We start from the raw sequence: 26485 nt of genomic DNA on the forward strand, positions 1-26485 counted from the left end.
ATTAGATTAAAATCGAGATTGTATTTTTTGGCCCATATCGCCCAGCCCTTACTTTGTAGTATTTTGTTCATAGTTTCCAGGGTTAGCCCTATAGTGGTGATTACACAGAATCAGTTGTATTATGGAGACAAGCTTACATACTGTCATTTCTAATGGCATTCTGTATGTGATCTGTATGTGATCTTAAAGGGTGCACATCTTTACATCCTGAGCACTAAACCTTCCCTGGGAGTAACTCGTTACTAAGCTTGAAGGCTTTCTGGCTCTTCCTTCACTGGCTGAGGTAAATTAAGCTCTGCGATGTATTCACGTTTTGTTTGCTGCTGTGAACATTGAATGTTCTTGTGGCGTGCCCCTTGTAAAATGTTCCAGTTTGCCTCATAACATTCCTGAATGTCCTTTAACCTCAACATTGTGAGCGTAAGCCTCTGGCATCAAGGCAGCATGTGGTTCTAGGCAGCTTTGCGAGAGCCCCTTGTGTTCGCATGAGCATTTTCCAACTTGAAAACTGTGAAAATGACACATTACAGTCGGTAGGATGGAAATCTGCACCTCCTTTCCCACTATGTAGGGGGATCTGGCAGTCATTTCAACTAGCGTACCCCCTCTTTGCCGTTATTAGCAGTTTCCCATGCACATGCTTGTAAGTCACATCTAATGAATCACTCTAAGTACTTTTAATGAGGATTAGTGCACGCACGGGGCTGCTTCTGGTGCTGGAGCGAATGTGTGTCACTCGCTGATAACTCGGTGTAAAGAGTCAAAGAATGTGCACTTGCGTCGTTGACTGAATGAACTCTCTACATCTCCGTGAACAAGCGCGAGATCCCCGGTTGCTTCTGCTCGCGTCCATTGCCATGGCAGCTTGTGAGGGCTGCAAAATGTAAGACGGTGGAGACGCGTGAAGGTTTGTTTTTCCGCAGGCTTTTCCCCCCCCCGTCTCTCTATTATTGATAGAAGCCGTAACCTTTGTCCGCCCTGCTTCCTTCTTGTACTGCTAGCCAAGGTTTGACCATGCACGCGCGTACGCTTCCTGGCCCTCAAGCATCACCGCATTTTTGCCTCTCAGTCAACCTCATCTTTGAGATCGTATGAGATACACACAGTGCTTGGATGATTGGTTCTTACATGTTGGTTTGAGAATCTCAAATCCAATCGGAAATTGCTCCTACTGGTCATCCCCCGCTGTGAGAGTGAAAGACTTTGAGGGAGCAAGGGTTTCCGCGGCAACTGTTGCAGCCATCTGTTTGTGTTGTATTAATGTTTGGCAATGCCAACATAGCTTAAAGATGGCGCTGCATGTGGTTGTGAATGCTCACTTTGCTTTGTATTTTTTTTTTTGTAAGAAGTGATTAGATGAGTCCACTTTCCGTTTGGCGAATAGAGTGCTCTCATTAACACTATGCAACTACATACATATAGTATACACTGGACACGATATGAGGAAATATAGTACCTAGTGTGGAATTAGCTTTCACCAACTTTTATAGTTCATACAGTATAATAGGGTAACTTAATATTAGTGGTGGGAATCTTTGAATGTCTCACGATTCGATTCCGATTTTTGGGTCTGCGATTCAGAATCGATTTTCGATTAAGAACGATTTTTGATTCCAAATGATTTGATTGACAATGATTTCCGCTTCAATCTATATATGGGCAAGGAATTGTAATGATCTACTCCAGTCTGACTCGCTAATGCTAATTACTTTTATCACTCAAAAGAACGACTCCACGCTGAAAAAAACAAAAACTTTTATTGGAATAACTTGATCGTGACTTTTTCCTTCTTTTCTCTAATGTGGCTACAACTTAACAGTGTATTAGACCGCGTGGAACCACACTGCCCCTCAGTGGCCAAATCGGGTACAACATGAACAGCGCTCCAAATAAAGGCACACACAGACAAGGGCAAGACAGTATAAAATAATTTAAATAAAATCGATTTTGGGACATTTAAAATCGATTCTGAATCGTACTAAATGAGAATAGATTTTTTTGGGCACACCCCTACTTAATATGTAATGTTATAACTCTGGTCTTTGTGTTGTGTTTGTGGTTCCTTTACAATAGATTTTTCTTCTCTGCATCCCTCTGCAATGATGTCTGCTTGACCAGCATCTTGGTCCGTCAAGTGAGACTCGCCATAAAGATCATCATCATCATCATCCTCGGCAGCAGCAGCGACTGACTCTCCTCTCCCGGTTCACCACACCTGCCTCTCTATGGCTGCCCCGATTGGTTGGAAGTGCCATGTGGTCCGCCACACCCCCTGCGGCCCCGCCCCTTAAGAAGGGAAGGAAGCTGGAGAAATTCTAGGTGATGGCTGACCCAGTTCAGGCCACCAACGAGGAACTTAGGAGCAAAATGATGGACATCCAGATTGAGCTGCAGCAGGAGCGTGGCAAGGTACGGAAGGGATGAATATTTGAATTTTTTATTATATTATTGACAGACGAGCAGTAATGGCTGTAGTCTGCCTTTGACACAAATTCAAATGGATAGATAGATGGATGTTTGAAATATCTTTTACAGTATTATACATTACAGGGGGCGCTTTTCTCTGCTAAGCCAATTGATATTTATCTTGGGGAGAAACTAATCACTGGGCAAAAAAACAACAACCACCACCATGAAAAATAAGTGGGAATTATTCTCTTGGCCACACAGAGCACAAACACAATTTATGAGGAAATTATAATTATTGGTTTATATTTATATGACTTGTATTGTAATGACAGTATAAACAAAGAACTGGTGCATAGCATTCATGGAAAAGATGCTGACTGAGTAGTATATAAATATTTATTTTTCGCATGGTGCCCTATTTTATCGCCACACACTGACTTACAGCCATCTTTGTAATGTTCAACTCCTACTTCATGCTTGCACCAGGAAAAGGAACGTTTAACTGCTTCTAGAACTTTCTGTTCTTCTGTTGAGATGCCATAAAAGGGCTGAACAGAACACATTAATGAACATTTACAAATGTATGGGATTATAGCCGTTTGACTAATTTGCATCCCTTGTGCCATTGGCAGGAAGGTGTCCAAAGTGAGGGGAGGAGAGAGTAAAAGCAGTAAAGAAGAGTAAACGCATAGTACATTAAAAAAAATACGTATAATAATAATAATAAATAAACCCAACAAATGTTTTTTTAAAGGTTTCTTTCTATTCACAATAACGTATACTGATTCTAAATCAATTTTAACATAAACTTAACATTTATAATTTGCGCTTGATTGCCAAAATGAAGTAGTTGGTAGCTATTGTAAATATCTTGTCATGTAAACCACGCATCCAGCATTCTGCCACTTGTGCAAAATGATAACTCACAATAACCTCTGGATGTTACAGAACATAAGAACAACAGCTTTTAATAATCCAGAAGACAACATTCTATTTCACATTTTAGCAAATTTTCAACAATTGGATTTAAAAAAATGACGATTAATTTGATTCATTGCGTCGCCCTACCTCTCCAATATGACGAGTCAAAATAATTGTGCAAAGAAGAGTGAGCCAAAAATCCTCCACATAATGTGAAAGATCCATCATCAGTCATTACAAAAGCTTCATTTCAGTTATTGCTGCCAAGGCTGGTACAACTAGTTATGTATTAGGTTCTGGGAGCCAGTACTTTAAATAAGCATTTAGAAACTGTATTTTATATAAACTCGAGTTTTTCAAATTGATGTTGTGATATTGAAACGCGTGATAAATATCGAGTGAAAAACCTAACAAACAAAAAAAAGAGGAAGGGAGGAGGCAAAAACCTTTTCCCGCCACGGTACTGTAATAAAATGACCGCTTCCGTGTATATTGACCATGGGCTAATGGCGTTCTTCAGGTGTGTAAGCTGCGTGAGCGGCTCCAGGAGCAGCGGCAGGCCCGGGAGCTGGAGCAGCACAAACATGCTGTGGCGCTCACTGACCTGCGCGCCAAACTCCACGAGGAGAAGCTCCGCGAGACCGCAATGGCACGTGAAGCTCTCGCACGGCAGCACGAAGCGGAGCTGGCCAGGACTATTAAGATCCGCGACACTGAAGTACAGCGGCTCCAGGGACTCGTGCACGCCCTGAGAGACGGCGCCGCTGACAAGCTAAAAAACGCTCTTCTCGGGGAGGCTCGAGAAGAGGCCAGGAGAGCTTTCGATGGCGAGAGACTGAAGCTCCAACAAGAGGTATGTTTCAGCATGTACGCGTTCTCGGCTTTGTTGACGAGGAGCGTGGACGCTATGCGTGCAGCAAAAACAGGATGCGGCGGGGAACAGCCTGTTGCCAAGCTATTGTTTCGCAGGTCGCCTTCCCCGAGAAACTACGCCTCTATCACGGCCATGCGTCAGTGGAATTGAATAGACCTGCTGTTTACAAATTTGTGAATACGGACCTGTAGGGGTGTGAACTGCCTAGTACCTGGCGATTCGATTCGTATCACGGTTCATAGGTCACGATTCGATTCGATACCGATGAATCCCGATGCAAATTTATAAATTGATTATTGCGATATATATATATATTTTTTTACTCAAATTTAGAAAATATTAATCAATTGTACATGCTTGAGATGACGCTGACACTGTCAAATTTGTGTGGAAATGTACTTATTTATCTGAAAATTCAGGCTTATACCTGAGCCACTGCATTTAACAAACAGATTGCAGTCTGTTTCATGTTTGAACAGCACTGAAATCAAATATTAAGGCTTAATGTTCCATTAATATAACATTCTTCCAAGCTTAATGTGTGAATCCTAACCCTAAGTGAGACATTTTAAAGATCGATTTGGCCGCATATCGAATCGATTCAAGAATTGCGCACTGTAATATCGCGATATATTGCAGAATCGATTTTTTTCCAACACCACAGCTGACCTGTCTTTTAGATCCAAGAACTAAAAGCAGCCAGGAAGCAGGCCGACGAGGCTCTGGCCACTGCACTACAAGCCGATAAAGCCAAAGCAGCTGATCTGAGGACAGCTTACCAGCAGCACCAGGATGAAGTGCACCGCATCAAACGTGACTGTGAGAGAGACATCCGACGATTGGTGAGGCCACAAAAACATGTTGCCGTAGTTTGACAGATGCAACATCTGTTAGTTTTATGTTTACTGGAACTGCAGGCAAAGCTCTCTTCACTCACCAGCATCTGGTTTCCTGCTTCTGATTATCTCACTGATGAAGGTTAGAGGACACGTACTGCTGTCTTGCTGTGACTTTGCCTCACTGTGTGGTGATGGTCAGTAATAAACGCGTCAGTGTCTCGTTAACCGCAAGGCTTCAATAATTGCAGTCTTTGGTATAGAAGACCGGGAATGGTTCAAGTCATTAACCCTTTACGTTTTCCGAAAATCAAAATTTAATTGAAATGTTCTTTCTCATGCCCTTTTCCTCCCCATCTTCTCTCGTAGATGGATGAGCTAAAGGCCAAGGACCGCGTGGTGTGCGCCTTGGAGAGAGAGCTGGGCATGCAGGCCGGCTACACCCAGAAACTCCAGCTGCAGAAGGAAGCCCTGGACGAGCAGCTGGTTCATGTACGGGAGGCCGAAAGGCACAACCATGGCAGCCCAAAGAGAGAGCTGGTGACTGGGCTTGGGGACAACACAGACCTGCTCAACAACCAGGTATATTTAGCAACCTGATTCGTACGCTTTGATATTCAAACAGGGTGAGACATTTGTGATACTACAGGTATACAAATACTGTCTATTATTTCTTAGCGGCATCAATGCATTCAGTTCTCATCTTGCATTTGGTCACGTCCTCCTTCCCATGAACCTCCACCCGCCCGCTCACCCGCCCGCATGCACGTCTTCCCCTTGTTCAGTTTTTGTACTCCTCCTCCTCCCCTCTCCCCCCTGCTCCCCAGGAGACGGAGGAGCGTGACACTAGGAGGTTCCAGCTGAAGATAGCCGAGCTCCACTCGGTCATCAGGAAGCTGGAGGACAGAAATGCGCTGCTGGCCGATGAGAGGAATGAACTTGTGAGGGCACCGCATTCACATACCTTCACAGACACTGAGAGCGAGCGCAGATCAAAGTGCAAAACAAAATGGGGGACGATTAAGGAGTAATGTTTAGTTTTATGCTAAATATGTTGGAAAGGACACACAGAACCATGGTGAGGGTGTGTTCTGTTTCTGTTCACTTTCCAGGTGAAGAGAGTTCGAGAGGCAGAGAGCCAGATGAAGCCCATGTTTGAAAAGACTAAGCGCCTCTCCAAGAAGAACGATGACCTCCTGCAAACACTGCAGCGGATGGAGGAGAAACTTAAAAACTTGAGTCGCGAGAACGCTGAGATGGTTAGAATCACATTTGCTTTGTTCCATAAAGAAAGATTAATGACATTTTCATGCTGCTGAAAGGACGATTATCACGCTTTTGCCTTTTTTTGTTATACATTTGTGCTCATAGATGACCTCTAGTGGACGTTTTAGGAAAAACATGAACTATTTTTGAGAGCTTTCATTTGGCTGCTGTCTCCTTCTCTTTAGAAGGAAAAAGCTTCCCGTCACCCCTTGCAGCACCAAACCCACCAAAACCAACTAAAGCGGCCCAGTTCCCTGACAGACTTAAGCCACGCCCACGAGGAGCAGGAAGTAGAGTTTCTCAAGCTCCAGATTGTAGAACAACGCGGCATCATCGATGAACTCACTCAGGTCAACTTTTTCAACGTGGTTCAATAGCCTGTTATCAAACCACACAATATGTCTTTCTGAATTTAAACTAAGAATAAATAGATTTAAAAAGTGGTCACAAGTGATTTGTTGGTTAAACCTTTTAAAATTTTTAGTCTTATACTGTATGTAGTGAACAGCATTCACAGTATGCTTATCTATATTATATCTCTCTATTCATTCCCAAATAACTCCTTTTCACAAGAAATTGTCATGAAGCATTTATTTCGATTTGTATTTTATTCGCTCTGCATATTTGCAAACCATTTATTTGACTGTTCAACTATCATGTTTGTGTTCAGGAACGTGAGCGTTTGGTGATGGGCAAGAAGGCGAAGCGAAAAACTCTCAAATTAACCAAAGTAAGTACAGGATGTTGATCTAGTCGTTGATCAACCATCTCATCTGTGCTTGAGTGAACATTTGAGTACCGCTCCGTGCGTCTGTGTGTGCTTAATTGGGCTCAAGAGAATTGATGACAGTTCTCCTTGTGATGAAAACAATGCAACTGAAGTAATGTAATGTAACAGCCAGAGTAAAATTCTATATATTTTTTTATTTTATATACACCAAATGTTAATGGGTGCGTGTGATTGGGGAGATTTTGATGCGAGGATGCATAACTGGATGAAGCAATTGCTGTGATTATGCCCAACATGTTGAGGCTAATGCATCAGGGCTGTTGCTAGGGGGTGGAGGAGGAGTCAGTAGTCGACACACAGCTGTCCCACACCCCCCACCTGGAAATAGTTGTTGCCTTGGCGAGGTTGATATTGGGTGCTGTGACTTTCTTGGATAAGAGTCATGTTGTGAGGCAATCTTTAGTAGCTTTTTGTGTAGTCTGTTTTTGGTCCAATGGCAACATGACGGAGTACTTTCTTCTCATCCTCTACTTCTCCGCCTTTATTTGTCTGTGTGCACTGGTCTGCCTTTACTTCTCCGGTTGCCAGGAGATGACTTATAAACACGATGGTAAGATCTCTAAGGGCTTTATGAACAATCATTAAAACAAAAAAAACAATGGGGCGGGGGGATGGCAGATCAGCAAAAGTAGAAGTACATTTGCATATATATATTTTTTAATGTATGTCATTTTTTCCCTCCATTCTTCTCCACAGAGGCATGTTGTGGAGACATATTTTGGATTTGATGAGGAATCCGTAGAGTCTGAGACTTCCTCTCTGACCTCTTTTAACACTGACCTCACTGACCGTACACCTGCCACTCCAGAGGAGGAATTAGAGGAGGTAAGGAATTTACAAAATGTCTCTGTATTGCAAGAAATAAGGCTACTGTACAGAAGTTTTGGTTGCTGTGAAATAAGGGAAGAAGATATCTTTGTCAGTGAAGTTGAAGGAAATGCTCCCGATTCACAGAGTGTCTCTCGTGAGGAGTCGGAGCTTCGTTTTCGCCAGCTCACCAGAGAATACCAGGCTCTCCAGCGAGCCTATGCCCTCCTGCAAGAGCAGACTGGAGGCTCTCTCGATGCTGAGAGGGAAGCCAGGGTGTGTACTGTCAATTACATTTTCAGTATATTTAATATTATTGTACGTTTCAGTAATATTGTGCACAGCTTGAACATAACGATTACATTATTTATTATTATTTATATACTGTATTATTTAATTAAAATTAAAACATTAAACTTAAATGTAGGAAAATAAAAACTGTGCATGTACCTAAATAAGTGTTTAAAAAACATCTGTAAAACATTAATTGCAAATCAAATTGTATAGCACTTCAAAGTTAAATACAGTTGCGGTATGATTATCAAATGTTTAAGCCACTCTGACATTTAATTTCGTGATTCTTTGTGGAAGCCCTTTGAGAATCCTTGATGACCTTTCAATCTTGTTCCGTTCGAACCTTTAACCCTTAGACACGTGAGCAACTGCAGGCAGAGCTCAGTGGCTGCCAGGCCAAGATCCTGGACCTGGAGAAGGCTCTGGTGGAACGGGGGCAGGTAACAAAGACGAGAGATGGCGACCGCAGCTCTCGGGTTTTCCTGTCACTGGCCCTCCTGCATGTTTGTTTGGCAGCTCTGCTCCTGGGCTGGCGCTATGCCGACCAGGTCTGCCGCAGATTCCTCTGATGTCACTTCCTGCATGTGTGGTATCACAACTGGGCACCTGCATGCTGTCCACTATCCTACCTGTTGTAACCAGGAAAATAAGTGGTTATATTGTTGGCTCCTCCTCTTAGACATTTTTTTTCCTAACCTAAAGACTAGATTTTTACATTTATATTAGTTGGTATATGTATAAAAGCTAAGCCTGGTACTACATTATGTTGTATATTGGATCAAAACCAAATGCATATCTAGTTAAGTCAAATCTTGACTAATTCACCTAATGTTGCTGATTTTAGTGTGCACATTTTCATTTTTAATGGCATTCACAAAGCATTACAGGATTTTTTTTTTTTTTGGGCCGTACAATATTAGTAAAACTCATCTCTTCTGTGTACGCTGCATGCATGGCTGATCCAGCTCTGTGTTGTGATTTGATGCTCTGCTGAATTTTTCCTCTGAATGCCTTCTGTCACTGTAAACATCTTTACGAGTGTGGCTTTATCGGCATGCTTTTCTCCGTTACCTCATAAGAGGACTTCCTTTCCCTGGATCAATAAACTTTTGCTACCACTCTGTTCTTCTGTCTTTGTGTCTATGTTGACTTTGCATGTGTCATTTGGAATCAGCGGCACCAACTTCTTCTATCTGGGAGCTTTGTATGATTCCTGTACATGTTCTCTTCCTCTGCTTATCTCTGCCTGTGCCTGCCTCTCATATTCCATCTGGATGCTGTGACAGGACTCAAAGTGGGTGGAAGACAAGCAGCACTTACTCAGGGCGAGCCAGGAACTTCACGAAAAGGTAGTTTACATGCTGCTGGAGTATATGCACTCATCGGCGTCAACATTTTGCTTATCACGAGGTAATCACAAACTGATTAGATGAATTAGAACTACTTCAAAAGCAATATCAATAATTCAGCCTTTATTTTGGATTTTTACAACGTATTTCAACAGTATCTTAATTATAGTGGTGTAGAATCCTCTTACTACGTGGTCAATTGGATCTCAGCTTATGTTGTATGCATATACAGCACTCTATTAAAGACTATGCCTATAGTCACGTGCCATCGCTATGTTCTACAGCACCCTATTGTAGGTGTTTGATTACTGTATTTGTCAGATTGTCACTACCTGCACCGTTATAGAAATCTAGAAAGAAATGTAATTTTTTAGACAATTTCTATTGCATTGAGAACATGACACATCTGTGTGCAGATGTGTGCACTGCAGCAGGCAGAGTCACGGCTGCAGGCCGAGGTTCAGGATGCTCGGGACCAAAACGAGCTGCTGGAATTCCGGGTGCTGGAACTGGAAGTAAGAGAGTGTACCATCGTCAAACTGTCACCAGGAGGCGACAACAATCTCAGCTCCAGATGCTTACACGCTTACATACAGTGACTCGCCAGATTGATGTACTGTCTGAATATACAGTACAGTACTATACTGTACTTCTACTTCTAAAAGCCATTTTTTTTAATTTTGTCCAAGTATGCCCCCGTGTCTCCTTCTTTTGCATGGCGGTTTTGTGCATACCTCCGCACTGTTTTGGAATGTTAAATAAATGAATGTTGTATTCTCAAATGAATATAATTTTACTTGAATAAATGTTTTTAAGTTTTAAGTACCATCCAAATGCCATCTTTGTTCACTTTTTCCCTCTTGTTTGTGCATGCATGTCCTGAATGTTCTTTTACATGTTCCATGAAGTGGAGGTTATGGATCATATCAAAATCTCATCAATGTTTTGTATATTACATTGCGAGTAATTTTTCTTGTACCAACATTTACTTGTTTGTTGAGTGTGCATCTATTTATGTTCCAGGTCTTTTTCACTGAAGGCAGAGTGACAGATGTCATTGTCAATTTTGAGTTTCAGCATGTGTTTATATACTCCTTGTTGGTTTGACTTGTTTATTTGTCCCACCTCCATCATTTTGGCCGCTCTAGATCATGTTTCAGTATCGTAAGTAAACCCGTCATTAAGTCTATATGCTGTATCTACTTTAAACAGTTTACAAATAGTTCCTGATTTTTTAATTATTTTTTTTACGGATTTACAAAACTATATGACGTCAATAATGCATTATTAGTATGCAATTGTTAACCTTGAGTGTGCATCTGTAGGAAAGAGAGCGAAGGTCTCCAGCCCTCAATCTTCACATGTCAGCATTCCCTGAGAACAGTAGCAGTGCCCTCCAGGTCTACTGCCGTCAGGAGGGAGTCAAGGTAAACCACACCCACTTAATCATCTATTAAAACCCACTATCCATCCATCCATTTTCCAAACTGTTTACTGTAAATGCACTGTCTGGGTTTAATCTGCTCAGGATGTAGTCATTCCAGAACTAATGAAGAAACTGGATATCCTCGGAGATAACGGGGTGCGTGTGAGCATAATGTTGATTGAAATGTGCTCCACTTTTTGCTTGACTTTTTGCAAATGAGTCATCCTTATTATCTGCGTTCGCAGAATCTCCGAAATGAGGAGCAGGTTGCAGTGATCCAAGCTGGCACAGTTATATCGCTGTGTGAAAAGGTAAGCTCTTGGAATGATAACAATATAGTGTATGTACACTTAGTCCATACTGTTGCCATGAAATTAAAATGCATTTATTAACATCCATGAATCAATTTTCCCTCCCACGTTCCTGCTTTGCAGTGGTTGAAACAGGTTGACAACACAGAGGCCGCTCTGATGCAAAAAATGATTGACTTGGAAAATGACAAGGTGAAAATTTGCCTCATTGATTTTACTGGATAGTCACTATGATTTAATTATTATTATTTTTTTAAAATAATATATTGGCCACATTTTTGGATGTTACAGTGCTTAAATGTATGAGGCAATCACGCAACTTAAGTTTTAAGGCACAGCTTCCCTTAAAGAGCAGCATTTTTAAAGTTTGTGTAATGGTTAATATACACACTCTTTAACCTAAATGTATTGAATGCTAAAATATATGTCGTGAATTCCTTCGAAAATCCATGGATATGTTTCAAAATAACATCAAATGATTTAATGATAGATATGCTGGATTCATTTCTGACTTTTAAAGAAGCCTAGGTGAGCCATTTATGTATTTATTTCCTTTTTTTTTTTTTTAAAGATGGATTTGCTTTAAAGCACTTCATCTTGCTGAAATGGTCTTTAGGACAGTTGGTTGTGACTTTCACGCCATTCTATTACTTATACTGTATTTATTTACATTTCCAACATACTCCATATCAGTCAAAAAGTCAATCAATCAATGACATTCTACCACAGGAGCTGTTTAGCAAGCAGAAGGGTTTCCTTGAGGAGGAGTTGGACTACAGGAAGCAGGCCTTGGACCAGGCCTACATGGTATGGAGCCAGACCAGAAAATTACAAGCAGCATATCTTGCATTTACATTAAAGATGGCAGATAGTTAACATTTTCCAAAGTTTTCTTAAAGTCAATATTAGTTCACTGTAAAGTCAATCAGGAACCCAAGGGTGCACCATTTTCATTTCAGCATGATGCATTTGAATGCAACACTTCCCATGGAGGCAAAATTTTTCACAGTGTGTCGGGATACTGCATCTTTTACCACTGAATACAGAAAGATTGTAATATCACAGAATTTGCTGAATTTTCTGCTCTCAAATAGTCACTTGTTTACTCTCTAACATTTCTCACTTAAGTCATCTATATATAAATGTATTAAAATGTGACAATGAGGTTGTACACTTTCAGTATGAATCACTGGTATGAACTGGATCCTAGCGTTAAATGAGTTTTACGCAAATTATAATGTTAACCATTGTAGTTTTTCCAGTGACAAGTTAGGTAGTAAAAAAGATCTGCAGGATAATGTTTAAAAAGTGTTTAGTTACCATATGAGGGTGAAGCATAACAAGGTGGAAGAGTGTTACCCATATCTGCCATGATCACATTTGCGTGTGTTTGTGTGCCTCATTGATTTCTTTTGCATGCCTTTGTGTGTTTTTTTTCCCATCTGCATGTGCATGCCGTTATGTTTGCGTTGTGTGTGTGTGTGTGTGTTTGTTTGTTTGTGGTGTATGTGGCTGCCTGTGCAGAGGATCGAGGAGCTGGAGGCCACGCTGTATAGCGCTCTGCAGCAGGAGCAGCCGTCGTGCCAGGCGGTGGCTGAGTCGCTGACGGACAGGCAGAGGGAGGAGCTGAGGCTCGCGGTGGACAAGCTGCGGCGTCAGATTCTCCGGCAGAGCCGGCAGTTTGACACTCAGATCTTGCAGGAGCGCATGGAGCTCCTACAGCAGGCCCAACAGGTAAGGCTGAAAACAAACTCCAGTTGAGGTCACAGCCCTTCTTCAATCGGACCCATGTGACCTTTCAGACCACCAAATATCTGGCGCTATGAAAAGATGCAGTATCCCTGTGTGTTCGCTACCTGTAAATGTGTCCACAGTGAAACCGTGTCACAGAATGACTGCGAGTGTGTCTGTTTCATTGTGATGAGTCCCCGTCGTTCCCTTAGTGTTGCCCTGCTCCTTCAGCATCTGTCCACTCAACAACTCACACAGTAGTTTTACTGTATGTTTCTCATCAAACGCCACAGCACCTTAAATTTCATTTTAATCACTAACAGCGAGCACCCCGCAGCCACAAAACACATGAATAATGAACTACTCATCTGTACTAACTAATCGGATGCATTTTGACTAACTGGCACTTTATGAGTCAAGAATCAACAGGAGAGACCTTAGAAAAGGAAAGTAGCCTGTAATAAAGACTCATTCATTAACCAGAATTAAGTTACTTTGGGAAAATGTCGGTGGTTGTGTTCAATGCTAACATTTTGACCGTCTAACTACATGTGTTTTTGCCATGCAGAGAATTAGAGTGCTGGAGGACAGGATCGACTTGCAAAAGAGGCAAATAAAAGAAATAGAAGAAAAGGTACTTCTTATGTAATAGTGAATCAAAATGTATTTTGTCAAAAAGTACCATTTATTATTCAACATTTGTTCTGACGACTGCGTTTCTTCTCTCTGTTTCCTGACACGTTAACTTTGAACCTCTTTTGTTCTTTTAGTTTTTGTTCCTCTTTTTGTTCTTCTCTTTAGCCTTTATTCTTTGGCCTTAATGAACATGACTGTGGAACCACATCAGGTATACACACCGAGTGTTGTGCTACTTTTCACCCAAGGCCTCTTAATGAAATAATACATCTGCTGCTGTTTTATTTTCAGGTGTTAAATTGCTGCAGAAGCAAGAGAGGACAAAACAACACATAATTGTTTTTTATGCATTTGTAGACAGCTCATGAAAACCCAATGGCCTTTTTTGATAATTGCACTTTTTTGCAGAAGAAATCACCTGCAAACAAAGAACTCTATACAGTATATACACGAGATGCAAGATTTATTTATAAATGACTACTAAATGACTGCTTTGCTGATATTTGGACCTGGAACAAAAACATTGACGCCGCTGTGTGACACACGCAACTTGGATTTCTGGAGAAACGCTATGGAGGGTACAAGAGCCACGGGAGGAGAAGATTAAAGTGCATAGAGGGAGGGGGCGGCAAGTTAAGGATTCCGGCAAAGGTTCACTTCTGTGGTGTTTCTAAGGAAACAGAAGGGCAACACACGTTTACAAATCCACTTGGATGAACTTGCTGACTCGTATCTGCGTGGAGAAGAGGAAACTACAGTGCAGCAAACACGGTTATTACACATCCTGACTTTGGGTATAATTGTTGTGATTTCTTATTTTTAATGTTTTGTGATTATCGCAGATATTTGCCTTAAGATTGTTGGCAGCAATTTGGGATTATTGGTGAAAAACTTGTTCAGTATAAAAGAGGAGTTGAAGTAACTTGAGAGATTGCGGTCCTCTCCAACTTGCTACCAAGCTGTTAACAATATCAATAATAGATTAGTGTAATCAATATTCAAAGAAGCACAACTGTCTACACTTAGCAAAAATAATTAGTTGTGTGATGCATACACTTTACATATACTTATGTTACTACCGTTACAGGGTAAAAAGTCGCCACGGGGACAAAAGCAAACCAAAAGACGGTGCACGTGACCCTGTGAGAACTCGGGTGAAGTGAAAACAGCCGTTACCATGGATACAGCTGGACCCAACCAGGACCTGTATGTTATGTGAGAGAGTTGGGATCTCCGAGGGGACTCCCAAGTTCAACCGTCCAGTCAGGCAGCAACCTGAGTAACAGGTGAGAGGGAATCTGGTGACATTCTCTTTGCTCTCGTGGAACTTTTGTGCCAGTTTAATTCACACTAATAAAACCAGTTTGCTCCTTTTTTTTTCTTTCTTCTAAATGCTAACGAGCAAGGCTGAGGAATTGGATGACACACGGTGGCTTTTTTCTGTGTTGTGATGGTTAGATCAGAGAGTAAGAGAGTGCAGGGAGGAGCCTGCAGCTCGAGTTGCTCCCACCCCAGCAAGAGGCTTGATCAGAGACACACTACATGCTAAGATAGGAGGTTAGGACCATGGTGAGTTAGAGCTCTCGTTATTATATTTTTGAATGGTAATTTGAGAATTTGGCAGACATGATATAACAATAACATACTGACAATATTCTGTCCAGCCTCGTGACGAAGTGGAACGCGTATGGCGAGAGCAACTGCAGCGCTGTCAGAAACAGCTGAAGGCCAAAGAGGATGAGTTGGGTCGCCAATCCCAATACTTTAACAACTTAAAACAACAACTCCACCACAAGCTCGGCCTGGCGAGGGACAGAGAGGAGAGTCTGCAAAAGCGCATCTACACTTTAGAAAAGCAGCTACTGGACATGACGGTGAGTGCGGCCACTGATGTCTCAGCTTTGAGTGCGGTCCGAATCGTGCCCAGGATCGAAGCACAGTGGCAGGAGCCAGGTGCGAGAGAAGAGTGTGAAGGTGAAGAAGAGAAAAATGAAGGGAGGAGGAGGCAATGGCAGACAAACAATGGAGGACAGCGAGATGGAAGGCAGGAGAAGGACAACGGGACAACTGAAAACAAAAGGAGTAAAGACAACAAAGTGACCTCAAATGAGGTCAGGTTACAAAGTTTCATCGTAACCCTTCAGGAGGATCTCAGGGTGCTGCTGGAGAGAGAGGAAAGTGGGATGACGGAACATAGGAAGCGAATAGAGCAGCTCCAAGAGGCCCAGGAGAACGGCCTTTTCCTGAGCTGCAAGGTGGAGGAGATGAAGGTCGAGCTACAACAGCTGAATTTGTCTGAAAGTGCCCTGACTAAGGAGGTGGAAGAGCTAAGAGTGGAAAACAACAGACTCAAACATGATCTTAAGGATTCGACCGAACAAATTCCCAGCCAGTCATCTGCAATCTCTGCTGACGTTTGCTCTGGTGCCTCTGACGCTAGTACAATTGCAGAAGGAAGCTTCGAAAAGGTGCCTGATTTTTGTGTGGTTTCTTCTTCACAAGTAATACAAACACGCTTGGCTCAGCTAGTATTGAGTGTTGTTGTTGACTGTAAATCGTTTTTATATTACATTTGTTATTTTTCTATATAGCACTAGTTGCGGGTGTGTTTGAGCCTATCCCAGCTGACTTTTGGGCAACAAAACATGTATTTCCATATACTGCATAGACAAACAAGCATTCATATTGACAGCTAAGGACAATTTACAGTCTTCAGTTAACTAAACATGCACAATTGCTCATATTGGTGAAACATCAGTAGTGGAGGACAGTGTCCTCCCCATGCTTGTGTGGGTTTTATTTCTTACTCTCACATCCTAAAAACATGCAGAATAGGTCAATTGAAGACTCCCATAGGTGTGAATTTAAGTGTGAATAGTTGTTTGTTTACTGTGCCCTGTGACTGACTGGCGGCCAATGCGGCCATTCCAGAGGGTACCCCATCAGTAACCCTAGGTGAGGGGTCTGCAACCTGCGGCTCTGGAGCCACATTTGGCTCTTTAGTCCATCTCCTGTGACTCCCTGGGGATCGTTTAAAAAAAAAAAAGAAAAAAAAGAAGTATCAATTATTTTTATTTTTTTTTACACATTGATTATATTTTTAGAAAAAATATCCTATAAATTAATTAATTATTTACCGGTAGATAAATTTTTAAGTTGTCAGGAAAAAAAGAGACAAAAGGCAGATGAAAATATTACCTAAAAGTGACCATAAAATGTCCGAAAATAAATAGGAAAAACAAAAAAATTACCATATAAATGTCCACGAAATTTCACGAACAGTCAGAAAATGTATTTGTAAAAAGGCAGAAAACAAAATGTTTGAAAAGTAACTCTAAAATGTCCAAAAACAAAAGAAGAAATCCTAAAAATTACCGGTACCATGAAATGTCCACAAAATTGCCCACAAAAAAATATAATAATCAGAAATTGATTTGAGAAAAAGCAGGAAAGAAAAAAAAATCCAGAAAATTGCCATACAATGTACACAAAATTGTCAAAAATGTAAGGAATATGACAGAAAGGCAGAAAATTCCAAAAAATTATGAAAAATGACAAAATAAATAAATAAATGAAATCCCAAAACGGAAGACGAAAAGTAGAAAAAAATTAAAAAGTATTGGATGCTGCATATTTTTCTGTTATAGTGCAGCTCTAATTAGCTCTCGGGCCCTCAGTATATTAGGTTATCACGAACACACGGTTTCCTCGAACACAATGTTCAAATGTTTTGTGGCTCCAGACAGATGTTTTTATTATTTATTTGGCCTAAAATGGCTCTTTTGACAGTAAAGGTTGCCGACTCCTGCCTTAATTCAATAGGCTCCAGCTCAGTGGCAACCCAAATGAGGACAAAAACAATATAAAATGGATGGTTAGTTACTTATTTAAAAATTTAGATAATGTAGTATTGGAACATTTTTCATTTTGGCACATTAAAGCGCAATTTACTCCACTAATTATGTGTTCTTTTTGCCCCGCAAGATATTGGATTTGCAAGACGGATTTTCATCTGTCAACCACCAGGCTGCAGCAGCGACTTCCAAGAGTGCTACCCAAGCTCCCACCGCTACTGGCAAACATGGGCCTCTGTATACATCCAAAAATATCATTTTTCCTCAGCTCAGTCTCCAAACCCTCAACTTGGCTTCCGAGACGATAGAAGAGTGGAGCTCCCCCGCGGGCTTCAATGTGGAGGACACACACAGCGAAGAATCCGAAGCCCTGAGGGAGGCGTACAGGAGCTTAGGTTTAGGCGAGGATCTCGAGGGTATCAGAGAGCAATGTGAGCACCTGGAGGCCGCCCTTCAGCAATCAAAGCAGCAGCTGCAGGTCTTGGCTCAGGAGAATGTGCAACTGAAACTACAACTCAGGAACCAAAGAGAGGAGAAGCAGGAGTCTTTTTTACATCAGGTATTGTAGTGCCACATACTGTATGTATTGATAAAAAAAACAAAAAAAAAACATAACTAACTCAGTGCTCATTTTTTGTATTCAGTTTAGCGCAACATTAACCAGTAATGGGGCTGACGCTTGCCAATCATCTCCTGACCAAGATGATGTCACCGACCACCACGGCCTTCTCCATGCCCTCAATCAGGAGAACCGAGCTTTGGCTCTGCGCATTGAGGAGCTGCTGGCTCATATTGAGCTCAATGAGGAGGAAATGAAGAGCGAGCGATCTGAGATGAGGGCCAGCATTTTGTGTCTGGGGGAAGACAAAGCTAAGCTGGAGCAGGAGAAGCAAGAGCAATGTTGTCTTATCACAGAACTCACCAGAAAGACTGAGGATGATCTCAACACAATCATGGAGCTGCGGCAAAGGTTAGAGGAGCGTGGGGATTGTGATAAACAAACGAGCGTAGAATGTGGATCTCTACTACAAAATAAGAGTATGTCAGGAAGATGTCAAGAAAACAACCCAGAAGAATGTTTGGATAGTTTGAAGGGACCACCATTTCTGTCCAGTCAACACAAGAGTACATCTGTAACAAACCCACAATGTCAGCTCCTGGTGAAGTCACTTAATGATCAAGTAGAACAACTCACCAAGTCCATCCAGAGCCTAAAAACTGAGCAAGGGAAGTCGTATGGCTGCGTAGTAACTCTGAGAAAGGAACAAAGGGAAGTCTTTGTGTCACTCCAAACACAGACTGAAGAAAAACAGCACTTAACTCGGACTATTTGGGCGCTCAAAGAGGAGAAGGACGGGATCGCTCGATCTCTGGATGGTCTTAAGCAGGAGAGGGAGCAAATAATCCGAGTGGTCAGTGGTCTGAAGGATGTGCAAGTTCGTCTTTCAAAGTCTGTGAGTGGTCTGAAAGAAAAAAAAGAGAAGCTCGCTGATTCATTTGCGGTCCTTGAAGGAGAAAAGGCGAAACTGTTGGGGCCACTGTCAAGTGGAAAGGAGGAGGTCAAACAAATTGCGCAGACAGTGCAACATTTAGAGAAAGAAAAGGAACAATTAAGCGATAGAGTGCTTGCTTTGAAAAAGGAAAGTGACAAACTAAAAGATTCTCTCCAAGAGTCAACGGCTAAAAATCAACAGTGTTATCATTTACAAGGAGACTGTGACGGGCTGCTAAAGTCAATTCACAGTTTGAAGGATGAAAAAGAAAGAATTGAACATTCAGTCGGATGTTTGAAACAGGAGGAAGCACAGATAATGAAATTAGTTCAGTCTCAAAGAGAACAAATAAGCGGCCAACAAACTTACCCTCACAGTCACACGCAATACAACGCAGCTAATGATTGGACGTCACACAAGATGAAGAGTCAAGAGGAAAACAAACTGATGAAGGAGATCGAAATTGTCAGAGGAGAACTGAAGAAGTCACAACAAGAACTGGACCAAAGACATGCAGAGGTCTGTTTAAACGACATGTTTTGCTCCTCATACACATTTAGACTAGAATATTAACGTGTGTTTTTGTGTACATTACATATGGGCAGACCACACAGCTCCACGTGCAGTTGAGCCAATCAGAAGCCAGGAGGGAAAATGCAGAGAGGAAAGCAGGTGATGAGGTGAAGAGAATGACAGATGTCATCAGTCAAACAGAAAAGATCTGTAAGGAAAATGGACATCTTACCACACAGGTTGGAGTACTACCTTATATATATATATATATATATATATATATATATATATATATATGTATGTATATATTTTTTATTTTTAATATTATTTATTTATTGAAAGGCATCTCTTCTAGTTACGAAGTTCTGCAAGTCAAAACTGTTGATTGTTCCAGGTGAAAGAGTTGCAAAGCAAAGTGTCCATCCTCGCCATAGAAAAGTCTGCCTCTCTGTCACTAAAGTCACAAATTGAGGACCAACAAAACATCCTCACAGCTCAGCTCAAAGCTAAGGTAGCATAGAACTTGTTTGCTTTGCTGATTGGTATTTGTTTATGAGGTGTGTTTGACTCCCCACAGACGGTGGCGCTAGAGGAGCTGAACGCTGAGTATATTGCTCTCAAAAAGGGGCGGGACAACAAAGATGACCTCAGCGCTCTCATGTCCCTCCGCACACGTTACAACGACGTACGAGCCAAGGTGGGCAAATGTCATGTGATTTTAGTCTCAATCTACAGTCTAATACAGTTTATGGCATACATGTGACAGTATTTGTTTTTTTTTCTAGTATGATGCACTTCAAAAAACGAGGAGCCAAACTGATGTTGATGTAGTTCCTTTAAAGGTGAGGAAAGTCTTGCGTAGCTTTTACAGAATCAATTTTTGTCATTGCGAGGTAATGACTGACAGATGTATCATCCAATCAAAGGCCAAGCTTTCCTGCCTGGTGCTAAAATGTCAAGAGAGAAACAGTTTATTGGCACGGATGATGAAAGCCTTGCACGGGCGCGGTGTTGCGGATTCTACGCTCACGCAGCGGGCTGATGAGCTGCTCGCAGACACCGTACTGCTCGAGTACACCGCTGCATTCGCACCTGGAAGCGTCGCAAAGCGCCAGGACAGTGGGCTCATGCCAGGATTTGTTTCCAAATTCCACAACTACACAAGTGGACACACGCAGAATGAGTCCTACAAACAATGCAGAGAACAGAAAAGAGGAAAACACCCTTTGGAAGAGTCAACGACAAACGTCCCTGACTGCAGTTGTGATATCACTTTAATAAGGAAGCAAAATGCCAACTCACCTGTGCCAACCGCGCGAAAGGACAACCGGGTGCCACCCTCATCTGAACCTGTGAAAGAAGTTCAGAGTGCCGAACAAACCATTGTAAGACCTTTTTTTTTCTTATTTTTAAATAAATACAGTCATGTCTTCATCATCAATCACTCACTGATTTTTTTCAACCAAAAAACCTTTCTTGACAATAATGTTATATGTGACACCACTAGTTTAAACCTGACATTCTGATTCATTTGACATTTTTGGAATACGAGTTATGAAGCAAAATCCAGCCATTTTAATCCATCTCAGGGGACGGCCATTTTGCCACTTGCTGTCGACTGAAGATGACATCACTGTTGCTCAGGGTTCAGGCAACGACCAATCACAGGTCATCTATTTTCTGAAGCCGAGTTGTGATCATTTTCACTCGACAACAAGTGTCAAAATGTCCGCCTTCTAATATTGATCAATACTGCTGGATTTTGCGCAATATTAATCAGAATATCGTACTTAGACTAGTGGGACTGCAAAGAACATATTGGCAAGAATTTTTGGGTGGGTTGTCTTCCCCTTTAAGGAACATCACTGAAAAAACATTATTGACCAATTTTTGTCTTTAAGAAAATTCAAAAGTTTTCTTTTTTTTTGTTTTTGTTTTTTTGTTTTTTTACCTGCACAGCTTTCATCTTTTACTGCCAAACCTGAAAAAAGATCTCTGGATATAAGACCTGAGTCATGCCCGGGTCCATCCAACGTGCACAGAGCTATTCCGAGTCCTGCATCTCCACTCTCGGTGGACCATGTCAGTGTGAGCAGGACACTGAGCAGTCCTGAGAAGATCCTCAACCTCCAAGAGCAGCTACAGCAGACTTTGCTGAGTAGCTCTAAGGTAAGCTCTCGAGTTACTATTTCATCAGATTGAATTCATAATGTCAAACTCTTGTTTCTGGTTTCATTGCAAGGCCGTGGTGGGAAGAGTAGAGAATTCCACACGATCGTCATTCTCAGCTCCTGCATCCCCGAACCCGTCTTCACAGAAAAAGCTGCAGGGCTTCGGCGTTATTACGCCACCTAGTGGTCCCCTCCCACTCTGCTCTCTCCCAAGCATGGCACCAGTGACAACCCCACCTGTTCCAAAAAGTCAGCCAACAACACTTTTTAACGCAGTCACCGCAAGATGTGCTAACATGTCATTTGCACCTCATTTGTGGGCGAACCGTCAGTCTAAAGAAGCCGTGTCCACCACAAGCTCTTCTGCTAACTCACTGATTAGCACTGCTGCTTCAAGCAAAAGCAACTCCACCTCAAGCAGTGACTCCAATGTACCAACGTCCCTAAAACCAAAAAGGCACATTTCTCCTGACGTGGCTGGTGCTGAACAATCCACTTCCTCTCCATTAATGACCTCTAAAAGTACTGACTCCGGTGTCTTCATGTGTTCTGACACAAATCTCAAAAGCACTGCCTCAGACACAACTGCCCCGACGAAAGCGACTGCCCACAAAGCTGATGTTTTCAGCAGGGTGATAAAACCTAATGGTGCTGATCCTCCTGCATGCGACGGCCGAGAATTCACTACGTTCAAGTCGCATTCTGCGCAACAATCTCCTGAGAGATCATCAAATAAGTGCCATGTTGCTCCAGAGAAGACGAGACCTTCAAGGCCCAGGCCAGGTAATGCTTGGTGGAGGTAACCTCGTGACTTGTGCATTTTTTTCCCCCCTCAGTCAACTGTTATGAGAACAATGCAAGTAAAATATATAGGACTGTCTGCACATTGTTTGTTGCTGTCCTTGACTTATGTGTGATCTTCTCTAGACGCTCCAGCCGAGGTGCGGGCCGTGGAGGTCATCAAACAAGTCGGTCAGAGCAGCCTCCTGATTGGTTGGGAAAGGCCTCCTCTGGATGAGCTGGGCTGCAGTCATGGCACCTTTGTGTACGGTTACAGGGTAGGCACAATATACTTTAATCTGACAGAAGACACTTGTTTAGGTGTAATTGCATTATTTAATGTGGTTATTTAATGATGTGTATGTGGGCTCCCTCTAGTGGTCTGTGAAAGAATTACTGAATTAAATGCTTAATTCTGTTATGGTGGATTAAAAAAAAGTCAATCAAGTGGAGCACAGTTATGTTGAATTTACCTTTTAGAAATGTTTGTTTTCAAACATTTATTTTGGTGATTTCAATTTTTTATGTATTGCATTAACTTGAAACAAAACCTGTTTTTCTGACAAATTTTGGGGGGGAGCTTTGTTTTTTTTCTGTTTTTCTGAATATATTTTTTTCTGTTTTACTGAATATTGTCATAAAAACAATTCCGACAACGGGGGTGGGTGGATTATTCAGTAAAACTTCGAAAAAAGTATCACCCCCCCCAAAAAAACGGGGATTTTTTTTTTTTTACAAAACAGGAAAAAAATTACTCCGAAACACAGAAGCTTTTTCTTCAAAAAAATATGCAATAAAACAGGGGGGAAAATCAGAAAATTGAAAAAAATTACACAAAAAAACAAAGCTCCCCCCCAAAAAAATTTGTCATGAAGTTTTTTTTTTTTTCAAGTGAATGCAATATTCTTCCGTACACGAGCCTACATTTTAATTGAATAATTTATTTTCAGTTTTCCAACACCCCATGTTGAAGCACAACGTTAATCCAGAAACTGTGCATAGTGTTGGCTTGCAATATCAAATACACTTTTTTTTTCCCCGCCCTTGATTTTCATTAACACTTGCGTCTACTACACTACCCTAATTTAATGTTGTCAATCAGTGGCACTTGGGAGCTAAGTATTTTTTAAGGCTCTATATAACTCGCCTTGAGGACGACTGGTGTAATAGGATTTTGAAATACACAAGCATCAAAATACAGTTGTCAGTACAATAATAGCCAGGTTTGTACTAAAGGAGAATGGTTGACAATATGTAAGCTCACAAATTCCTGTGCTTTCAGGTGTTTGTGGATGGGAATTTCTACAAGTCTGTGATGAGCTCAGCATGCACCAAGGTGTGTGAATCATTGTTTTTTCCCTTTATTTTTTTACGTAATTAAAAGGATTCTTTTCTTTGAATGGGGGGTTAATTTATCCATTATCCCAGTGTTCCAGATTTTAAATGAAATGCTACATCATCACTCTGTGTGTCAAAAAAACAGCCGCTCAGTAGCATATGAACAAGCCATAGTATTTGAACTGTATGTTTGACAGTGTGTCCTGGAAAGCGTGGAACTGATTTACCCAGTTGAGATCGGCGTCCAAACGCTGGGATCCAATGGGCTGAATTCAAACAGAGTACACACTCTGTATATGCCTCCAGCTTGGACGGGTGACCTGTAACCATCTTGGCTTCATCATGTAAGAATGTAAAACTACAACTACAAATACAAGTGCATACATTTTTGTGACTCAGATGTTCTCACTTGTCTGGAGAAATGAACTTTAAAAAAAAAAACTAATTTATTGTATTGCTTTCTTTACTTGCATCCCTCGAACAGCATCTGAGCATCACAGGGGGTGATGATGTCATCGCATCAGGCCAACTCACCAATAATACTGTCACATGTTCTTGACCATCCAATGAGCATCTTGGGGACTTGTGGCTGGACACTGGACCTCAAAGTGATTCAATGAAGACCGAAAAAGAAGGCGTAGGAACCTTTTCCACAGTTTGCGTAAACACAGGTGACAATAAATGTCAGCATATTTGATTGGATTTAACAGCTGATCTTTTACAGCCACTCTCTTAAATCCTCCGCAAAAATGGATCACATCCTCGCAAAATCCAAACACGGTCATCAAAGACTTACCGGGAAATGTTGGAGTCTGCCGCACATGTTTACACTGTGATCAACACAGACGGACATCATGTGTCTTAATAATTCGCTCTGCTGCTGCTGCCTCCGGATGTGGTGACACTCAAGATGAGTTTTTTTTCTTCTCTATGAAAGCAAACTGCATCATGCGCTTCAATCTGAGGCTCTCGCCTCACTCACATTTTTGCCCAACAAGCCAAATATGAACAAGGACACTGGACTCCAAAGACATAAAACAGACTCCATTTGAGTTTTTTCAGTATTTTGCACACAACCCTGTATAAAAGATCAATCAGATGTCATGTTTGCTCACTACACTACTACTTGTTTCTGAAAATTCACTTGCCACTTCTATACGGGTGTAGAAGTAAATATATTTTTCTATCAGCGATCAATATTGTTTACTAGCCATTGACACCTCACAGTGTACAGAGTATAAATGTTTATGTCAGTAAAGTGTTTGGGGCTTGATGTGAAGGAACCAACATTTATTTGAGTTGTGAGGAAAAAAATGTCAGATCAGAGTGGTGTGTGTGAACTCTACTCAACTCACCTCATAACAAGCAGCACTTTGGATAGTGAGCAATTCTAAAAAATAATAATAGTAAAATCAAAAATGCTTGAATCTGCTTTTAGCTGATAACCCAGTTTATCAAACGAAATGAATGGAAGCAAAAAGTGTCAAGAATTCTTCAATTCTTTACATTCTATTAGATTATGTCACACTGTATGTTTTTATACAGTACAATGTTATGTAGTGCTATTTTTTTTAATTAAAAAAAAACACATTGCAAAAGTTTTTGGGGGAATTTGTCAGAGGCACCGCTGTATCTAAGTTGCAAAGAGCAAACAAACACTTTTTTTCTGCATCTTTTAATATTGAGAAAAGCTGTATGTAATACCAATTGGCTATTTTAAATACAAATTTGTACCCACACTTTTCACACTGCCTTCCTACCCTTCAATGTTGGCCATGCCAAATTTTTACTTTGTATTTGTGATTGTGGTAATTGACATATAGGGTGCCAATAAGCGGGAGGCGGCCCACAAATGGTCCCTGGGTCTTGGTTTGAATACCTGGTTTTCACTTTTACTGTGCAGTTTATAGCGAACACTAATATGTGTGTAGCACCGCAAATGGTGTAATGGTGCTAATTTAGAAATAAAAACCAAGGGCAAAGAATCTGCTTATGAATCACCTGCTGTGCTCGACACTTTTGGTGTGGTCAAGTGCTGATGCTCAGCAGGAAATGCTCCACTGGGTTTGTTAACTCAAGTTGAGGCGTAAGGTGCTTAGCTCACCTAAACTTCTTCTACCTTTGTGACCTTTTTCTTCCCATGATGCTCTTCATCTTTCACCTCTCACTAAATTAATCCAATAGCACTTGCAAAATCGAGTAAATCAATTATATCTTAAATAAAGTCTTCTGCAGTTTAGACTCAGAGACACTAACGATTTACGACATACATTAAAAAAAAAAACAACATATTTTTTTCCCTTTTGATTTATGACTTAAAGTGTGTAGATAAAAATTCATGCAAAATATAAAAACAAACGGCTACTTCATATAACGTGATAAAATCAGATTTTATTTAAAAAACTCATAAAATAACCAAACGTTAAAAATAAATATACAGTATATTGGTTAAATTCAAAAATAAAGCTAAAGCTATCTAATGTTATGTTTATGTTGTAGCCATGCTTTGACGATTAGTCCGCCACTGCGCTAATTCAAGAGGAAGCTTCAAAACTCAGCTGGACCCTGCGGGACTCCCATTACGCTCACCGGGGACACCCACCTTCATTATTAACACACACGCCATGACATTCATGACATATGCCTCCGCCCTGCTTGTGCGCACGTATGTGTGTGCGTATGTGCA

The 26485-nt window shown here is 41.3% G+C and overlaps 2 protein-coding genes across 4 annotated transcripts; both read left to right on the forward strand.

Moving 5' to 3' along the window:
- Window positions 1-719: 719 nt before the first annotated feature.
- jakmip1 (janus kinase and microtubule interacting protein 1) lies at window positions 720-14085 on the forward strand. 3 transcript variants are annotated; one of them, XM_086084546.1, is made up of 23 exons: window positions 720-907; window positions 2074-2409; window positions 3851-4183; window positions 4885-5046; window positions 5410-5622; window positions 5826-5981; window positions 6153-6299; window positions 6492-6656; window positions 6977-7036; window positions 7793-7921; window positions 8051-8179; window positions 8554-8637; window positions 9484-9546; window positions 9963-10061; window positions 10872-10973; window positions 11075-11128; window positions 11218-11283; window positions 11407-11475; window positions 12013-12090; window positions 12808-13017; window positions 13583-13648; window positions 13785-13861; window positions 13942-14085. In XM_086084546.1, the coding sequence occupies exons 2-22, from the start codon at window positions 2323-2325 to the stop codon at window positions 13833-13835; spliced, it is 2523 nt and encodes an 840-aa protein (XP_085940672.1). In that variant the 5' UTR covers window positions 720-907; window positions 2074-2322; the 3' UTR covers window positions 13836-13861; window positions 13942-14085. The 3 variants fall into 3 exon arrangements, with proteins under 3 accessions (XP_085940672.1, XP_085940673.1, XP_085940675.1); XM_086084547.1 differs by having other exon boundaries at window positions 5868-5981; XM_086084549.1 differs by lacking the exons at window positions 10872-10973; window positions 11075-11128; window positions 11218-11283; ... (4 more) ...; window positions 13785-13861; window positions 13942-14085 and having other exon boundaries at window positions 722-907; window positions 9484-9607; window positions 9963-10374.
- A 987-nt stretch (window positions 14086-15072) lies between these two features.
- LOC147168441 (uncharacterized) lies at window positions 15073-26208 on the forward strand. The gene is made up of 15 exons (XM_086084545.1): window positions 15073-15219; window positions 15315-16118; window positions 17635-18063; window positions 18149-19516; window positions 19603-19749; window positions 19905-20021; window positions 20088-20207; window positions 20296-20352; window positions 20437-20895; window positions 21470-21679; window positions 21753-22464; window positions 22609-22739; window positions 23744-23797; window positions 23997-24143; window positions 24284-26208. Exons 1-14 carry the CDS (start codon window positions 15217-15219, stop codon window positions 24123-24125), a joined length of 4740 nt encoding a protein of 1579 aa, XP_085940671.1. The 5' UTR covers window positions 15073-15216; the 3' UTR covers window positions 24126-24143; window positions 24284-26208.
- The last annotated feature ends 277 nt before the right edge of the window (window positions 26209-26485 follow it).

The sequence above is a fragment of the Leptonotus elevatus genome, chromosome 9, assembly GCF_054856555.1.
Source record: "Leptonotus elevatus isolate MCC_2025b chromosome 9, RoL_Lele_1.0, whole genome shotgun sequence".
Taxonomy (NCBI): domain Eukaryota; kingdom Metazoa; phylum Chordata; class Actinopteri; order Syngnathiformes; family Syngnathidae; genus Leptonotus; species Leptonotus elevatus.